General features: G+C 43.1%; 1 protein-coding gene across 1 annotated transcript in view; it reads left to right on the top strand.

Moving 5' to 3' along the window:
• Nucleotides 1-2,262: 2,262 nt before the first annotated feature.
• LOC126399465 (S-adenosylmethionine synthase-like) overlaps nt 2,263-7,748 on the top strand; it is a 15,621-nt gene continuing 10,135 nt past the window's right edge. Inside the window, exons 1-4 of the mRNA XM_050059468.1 lie at nt 2,263-2,552; nt 5,597-5,674; nt 7,194-7,316; nt 7,413-7,525. Coding sequence (XP_049915425.1) covers nt 2,462-2,552; nt 5,597-5,674; nt 7,194-7,316; nt 7,413-7,525 — 405 coding nt within the window. The 5' untranslated portion in view covers nt 2,263-2,461. The remainder of the gene's footprint in view (nt 2,553-5,596; nt 5,675-7,193; nt 7,317-7,412; nt 7,526-7,748) is intronic.

The raw sequence follows: 7,748 nt of genomic DNA, 5'->3' as shown, positions 1-7,748 counted from the left end.
TCAGAGGTGGAGCCACCTGCGGTGATATACAATAGGTTAAAATTACTACACGGAATTACATTTAGATAGATTGAACCATGTAAATGCACACATACATACCCGTCAGTAAAGGCACAGCTTCCCAGGCTACAGGGGAGGTAGCCGCGAAGGGATGCAGCCTAATAACTGCCAACAACAATCAGAGACCAAAGTCACATTTTGTGTGCAGCTCGACAAAAGCGCAAAAACGCCAGGCAGAAATGAGCCAGCCTACCTCAGGGATCCAACGCAGAGCGTGGATTATTACGCACAGCTCCGAGGCCGCACACGCCCAACTCCCAAACCTCCGGCCGGAATACAAGCCAACTCTGCTAGAAAGCAGAGAGCGCATCAGACACACCACTAATATAACCAAGAGATGCAGCGATAGCGGCGGAACATACCTGACAAAAGTGAACGGAGGAAGCTCAGTAACCAGCATCTCAAGACAGCCACGTGGAGCCGACACAGCCACGCCAAACCACGCTGCCGACGCGCAGCCCAGGCTTCAGGAAGAGGTAGGAGGACGCACATCCGAGATGCGCAGCCCTCCCCCAGATATAACTTGGCACAGCACCGCCCAGTACGCAAGGTGCAATAGGATAATTGCTGCCAACCCATCAGTATTCAATGGGCGGGGCGCAAAGGAGCGAGTTTACACCACCATTCCCACTGATCCAATACGCACACAACAACATGGGTGGAGACGGGCTGTGCCGTCCTACCACACAAGTATTAATTTTATGTTGTGAGGAAATTACAGTTAATCATCTGTCCACTAAACTGGACATCGTGCATCACTGGCTATATTTCAACTACAATCAACACGATTACTGAAACTCTGTTGTTCTTGAAAATACATCTTCCATCTGCAGTGATTTTTTGGGGGGTATAAATCAATTCATTTAAGTTATTAGCATGTAATGTACAGAAACAATATTTCACAATATTTTTGCATAAAATGTTCACTGAAAAAATGATATAGTTCAACAGAGGGAGGTGGGGGGGCTGAGGAGTGAAGAGGAAGGAGCTGACTGAAGGAGAGGGGGGAGGTGGGTACAGGAGGGAGAAGCTGAGGAGTCAGGAGCAAAGTTCACCTCCTTTACATGGCACTGTACAGCATCAGAACTTAAATGTGAACACACGAGTTTAACAGCATTAAAAATTACGTTTTTTATACTTTAACATGACATTTATCATTCTTTGAATTGATTTATATTTCCTCAGCTGAAAACTTAAACGCACTCAATGGGTCACAATAATAATAATAATAATAATAATAATAATTATTATTATCATATCCGATTATTTATTCTGAGCCTTGGCATGCTCACTGCACTGCCCCGTCGCAGCAGCTGATATTAAGATTGATTTTAAGATCAGTTTATTGGTTTATAAAGCTCTTAATGGTTTTAGTCCCACCTGTTTATCAGATTTGCTTTTATGGTATGACCCCTGTAGAACCCTCAGGTCTTCTGGTCGTGGCCTTTTAATCATCCTCAAAGTTGCAGACCCACGGTGAAGTATTGAAGTCCTGACGGCTGCACTGAGTGTCCATGTTTTTAAAAGCAAACTCAAGACCTGCCTTTTTAGCCTGGCTTTTAACTGAACTGTCTTATATTTTATTATTTTTTATTTTATTTTCTAATTTTGTATTTATTTATTTTCTATTCCTCTCTTTAATCGCTGTGAAGCACCTTGTGTTGCATTCTTTTTGTATGAAAAGTGCCATATAAATAAAGTTTGACTGACTGATTGAAGACGACGCCTGACGTGAGTGTTCTATTTTGTACGTTACTTGTTTTTTTGTTGTTGTTTTTGATGTTTTATTCGAAGTATATTAAAAATCCAACAAACACACTTGTTTAAAATAAAAATGAACTTATTAACTTTCTGACTGGCGGCTGGCTCCATGTGTACTCAGCCAGAGACGCCCCGTCAGAGACCTCAGGGGCCCCCAGGTACAAAGAAACAAAGAGCAGGCATGAATGAATCTGTGGAGGAACTTCAAAGTAAAACTCAGATTAGATAAACTCTCTGATTCAAGAGTCCGCCCATCAGACGGATCCGAGTTTGACGAGTTCACTCTCTGTCCGAGTGGGAACGTTCGGCACGTGAGGAGTTAAAGAAAAAAGTATCTCCAAGAACAAGAGGAGAAAGGAATCCCACGTCCCCTCCCTCGCCTCTGAATGGTCTCACCCACTGGTTCACATGGCACCCTCCCCCCATGTGTGTGTGTTGTCTTTGCTTTATATAGTGCAGAGTTATGGGCCGCTCTGCCCCGGGACTGTTAGACTGCAGCCGCACAATCTGTCCGTTTTTTGTTCTCCTGTATTGATAAGAAACACGTGAAGAGCCTCTGTGCTCCGCTGCCATCACTTCTTCCATCTCTGTCATCTCTATCCAGTCGACAGAACATCAGGCTCATCTGCAAAGGGACAAAATGAATGGGACAGTGGACGGGATGTACGACCATGCTCCTCATGACGGCTCCTTCATGTTTACCTCTGAGTCTGTGGGAGAGGGACACCCCGGTGAGTACAGGACCCCCTCTCCATGCTGCTGCTGAGTGAGGAGCAGTGGTGGTTATCATGTGTTCAACACTTTTGTTTCAGTGATCATTGATGACTTTGAGGAATGTGCAGAATCCTGAGCGCTGCATGGAGGCACTGTACCAGAAAGAAAGCAGTTTGCAGAGCTGCACACCTCTGACTCAGTGTGATCAGGATTCATTTGTACTTAGAGCATGGATCCTGACTATGAAGGTGTAAACTTAGACTGTCAACATGCTTTAGTGCATGAACAAAGAGCTGCAGTTGCACGTGACATCTAAGTTTTTAATTCAAAAGCATTCACTGTGGATCATTTTTAACGTTGCCCTGCTGCTTTACAAACTCCAGTTCACCAAACACAAAAAACTTGATTAACAAGTTCAGTCGTCTCATGAGTTTGAAAATGTAAAATAAACTGATTTAAGTTTACTGTACTTGTGAAAACATGTTCAATAAACGCGGGATATTGAGTTAAATCAACTGTTGAGTCATTCACATTTTCTCAGTTGTTCATAAGGAACTTGCAGCTGCTGCTGCTGTCTCCACAGTTAGTACGAAGAGAGCATGTGAGCTGCAGGGGTGGGCCATGTGGCCCTAAAGTAATATCACCATATTTCAGGGTATTTTTGTGATAAATTAGTAATAAATTTTATTTATTTACATAGAATTGCAACAAAATAGTTGATTTAGTTTTTTATGTCACCGAACAGTTTGCCTTCAAATATTCAGTAAAAACTAAAATGATCTCTCATTTCTTTACTTTGTGAACAACAACAGCTGTCAAGTCTGTTACAATTTTAATAGTTCCACTAAATAAAATCTACCACAAATTACACATTTCAGTTTTGCTTTTTGTTTTTTTGCTTGGACCTATGACGAGGTGGAATGTTAGTTTAAACAACAGGAGCACTGTTGTAATGTTGTTATACAGTATTGCAACATCAGCAACAGCCCCGATGTTGGGCAGAGTGGTCTTGCCTTTAAAAACAGCATCAGAGGTAGTTATAGCGTTGAAACTGTCCGCATAAATGGGACAGCCAGTAGGATGGGATCATAAGTGGCACAGGTGTGACAATGCATTGTGTGTGTGTGACCCACTGTAGATTTAGAAAGTATCTGTTAGCAGTTAACGAAGAAGAAGAAGAAGAAGAAGAAGAAGAAGAAGAAGAAGAAGAAGAAGAAGAAGAAGAAGAAGAAGAAGAGTCTGCAAATTGAGAAAACAATGGAGGTCCAGGAGCTCCTTACCCTCTGAGCAGAAGACAAGATGCACCGCCATATCACAGAGACAGCAAATTATTGTTATTGCCAGGATTGGAACAATATCGGCAACATGCGCCCTCATGTCCAGACCAACAATATGTTCATTTCTACAGATGCACTTTGCAGCCTGTTAATACAACTGATATCAACCAGCTTCCTCAGTGAAGCCTCACAAGAATCAACCAGAACAAACTCACAGTTAAACAAAAATGACCAAAAAAATAAACCCAACAGAGTGATGCACACAGCAAAAAACAAACTGTATAATGTGGCACATAAAAAGCACAATAAACATCACCAAGGCAACAACAACAGAGACGTATCAATATCAGTGAGGGTGGGAATCACCAGAGGCCCCACAGTACAATATTATCACGATACGATACAATATTACTGCATTTTTAAGCCTGTTGCGTTATGCTGTGTATTGCGATAAAACATATTGCAATACATTCCTTTTTTTTTAAACTGTCAATTATGTCCCTGGAGGAAAACTTTGTCAGCATCAACAACATAAAGTAGTTGGTCTGTACATGTCACTTGAGTCATCGTTACTGCAGCAAAAGTTTAATTTGTATTTGTCATATCACAGATGTATGATAGAAACAATGATACTTGATGTCTGTGTGAAGATATGATGATGCCACTCAAAAACATCGCGATACTATGCAGTATCCCCCCCCCCCCCCCCCCCCCATGATCTTCTATTATTTTTCATCTTATCAGATTACTGCAGCTGCAGCCACAGACACATGTTAAAGCAAACACAGAGCTGCACAGTGTTTACACACAACATAATACAACACATGCACATAACTACAACTCACCTGTGTGACGTCCTTATGCGACTCTTGTGCACCTTGCAGTCCTCCACAGTCTGCTCCGAGTTCAACTGCTTCATTCCCAGTGCGATATATCGCCAGTGCACTCGGTCTCTCTGGTCCCAGTAAAACATTTAAGGAAACAACATGAAGGAAAAGGTCCAAACACAGAGGCATCCGCTGGAGACTCCACTGTGAGCTCATTAGCATTTTGGGTCGTTGCTATACGCAGCGTGCACGTGTAGTTCACGCGTCATCATAGGTGCGTTTGATTTGGGTCACTGAGCATGCTCGCGGGGTGGTGCGTTAAAGGACCCACTGAGGCCTCAGCAAACACACCTGTAGATTCACACAGACAGACAGACAGGTGGACAGACTCACCTGCACCTTCTTTTTGTTTAGTTTTCATACAGGATTTGAAGTAAAGCACAATACTTGAGATAACGCAGCCCACTGAAGTACAAGTTCAAAAAACATAAAATAAAATGATTAATTTGATTTAACTAAATTTAATAAAAGAATCTTGAAATCAGTTCAAGGTGACTGGCAACCGAAGGACGGAGGCCAGAATTGGGGGGGATATGTGACTTGTGATTTGTCCCAGTTAAAATACGAGTCTCACGTCTTGTTAAAATAAAGTCTACAGTAACTTCAGTTGTCAGATTCGTGTGGTGCAGTAAAAAATTTGTGTCATGTGTCTGAGTACAGTAGTGGATGTGAGCGTGGCGATGCTTTGATGACCTGATGGAGTTACAGTGTATCATGTCACATTGACCAGCTGAGGTTATTCATAGAGCTGCAGCTCCTGATACGAGTGTCGTCCTCTGACATCTGATATTTTCAGGCTCTGCCCAGATGAGGAATCTGCAGCCAAAGGTCATGGGAGGAAACAAAGTGGCACACATATTGAAACATATTAATGTACTTCAATCTGCTGTTTTCCAGATAAGATATGTGACCAGATCAGTGATGCTGTGCTGGACGCTCACCTGATGCAGGACCCGGATGCTAAAGTGGCCTGTGGTGAGTGACAATGTGTTTCTCTCCAGCAGAGGGAAGCAGAGCATTTACAATATTTCCACAGCACAGGATTATAGTTAACAACAGATTTTTTACAAGCAGAAGAAAGTTTAACAAAGTGACATGAACGTATGTGAAATTATTTCTGCAGCCGACAGTTTAAGATCAGATAAAATAAGCCTTCATTTGGTTGTTGCAACAACACGAGGACAGTTCAGTTTAGGACTGGATGTTACAATCCCTTCATGCACATACTTGAGACTGTGAGTGGGAGTGATAGTGCCGTCTGGGGGCTTTAAGAGTGGGAGCCAAAGGGTTAAAGTTAGATGGACAGAAAAGTAGGAAACAGCAAAGGTGGATAGAAAAGTAAGAAGGAGCATCGGGAAGGCAGAGCCAAGGAGAGACCTCTGTGTGGACTGAACTCCCCCCTGCCAGACTGGCCGTACACCCTCCCTCCCCCTTACTCCCTTATTACGATGAGGGAAGAGAGAAGAAGCTAACAGGAGAAAAACTGACCTGACTTCAATCCAGGTGAAGTTTAACTGGTCGATTGTTGTTGCACCCACTTGCGATTGCAGGTGAAAGTCAGAGCCATCCTGGGGCCTCCAGAGGGCTCATCTGCAACACTTTTACTCCTTTGAACCCTGCTGTTGTTCGTGGTATTTCAGGGCCCAAGTGGTGTCTTTCCTCTTGATCCATAGCCACCGGTTTGACTGTTCAGCTGCACCAGAGAGGGCTTTGATGGCCTGACGTTGGGCTTTGCCTCAAATTCCACAGCAGCCACAGGGAACAGGTGAACAGAAACCAGGAACGTGGAAGAAGAGCTCTTGGTCGGGGACAGAAGGCTGAGTGGTTCACCGGGGAACAGATGAAGCAGGAGAGTCAGGAGCAGGCGAGGTTGGCAATGATGTAGCACTCCGGGAACAAACGCTGGAAAGTCTTACATAAATGATAAAGAAGAGTCTGGCAAGGAGAGTCTTTCTAGTGACAGGAGGTAATGATCCACAGGTGGGAGCAGTTGGCTTGATGAGGTGGGTGTGGTGGACTGCAGGAGTGGGAGATGTGTGGACAGGTGATAGGCTGGCAGGTAGGGGAAGTGGAGAGGCAGGGAGAGTGGAAAACTACTGAATGAGCTGAGAAGATGGCATGTATGGCAGGGAAACAGTGCCCACTGTGAATGCAAGAAAAAAATGCAGAATGTTTGTATATTTATTTACTTATTTTTGCCTTTTTAAAATATTCATAGCAAGCTTCATCAAAACTTTGAGCCCCCTAGGCTCGAAAATAACACTACTTTAAGCAGTTATTTTTCTGATGTATGAAATCATGAAAACAGATAAAAACTGGGTTTCTCGGTAAACTTCAGATCGCTTCAGTCTGACATAATTTAAAATTCATTATGAAGTCATCAGAGGGAATGTGTTTAAACTTTAGAGTTGCAGAGAAAATCAAAACTTGCACACTTTATGGCATGAAGACGAATACGCAGCGCAATGTCCTCTATGGGTGTGTGTTTACACAGAGACGGTGTGTAAGACCGGCATGGTGCTGCTCTGTGGTGAGATCACGTCTCGAGCCAACGTGGACTACCAGAAGGTGGTGAGAGACACAATCCGAGACATCGGATACGACAACTCAGACAAAGGTGAGTGGAGCCAGATGTTTAGTCTTGGCTGTCTGCACCTCTTCCTCCAACATGTAGTTTGAATTCATGGACGTGTCCCTGTCTCTGTGTGTCCAGGCTTTGACTATAAGACCTGTAACTTGTTGGTGGCCCTCGAGCAGCAGTCCCCTGACATCGCACAGGGAGTCCATATTGATCGACACGAGAGTGACATCGGAGCTGGAGACCAGGTCAGTAACACACAAATTCTGTTTTTATTTACTTGGACTGTCACATTTGGATTAAATTATGATGTTTTTCACAGAAATATACTGAACAAAAATATAATGGTTACACTTTTGTTTTTGCTCACATTTTTCATGAGCTGAACTCAAAGATCTAAAACATTTTCTATACACACAAAAGACCATTTCTCACAAATATTGTTCACAAATCTGTCTAAATCTGTGTTAG

This window comes from Epinephelus moara, chromosome 13 (assembly GCF_006386435.1).
Source record: "Epinephelus moara isolate mb chromosome 13, YSFRI_EMoa_1.0, whole genome shotgun sequence".
Classification (NCBI taxonomy): Eukaryota; Metazoa; Chordata; class Actinopteri; order Perciformes; family Serranidae; genus Epinephelus; species Epinephelus moara.
Note: the sequence above shows the minus strand (reverse complement) of the source record. Positions and strands in the feature narration are given on the sequence as shown.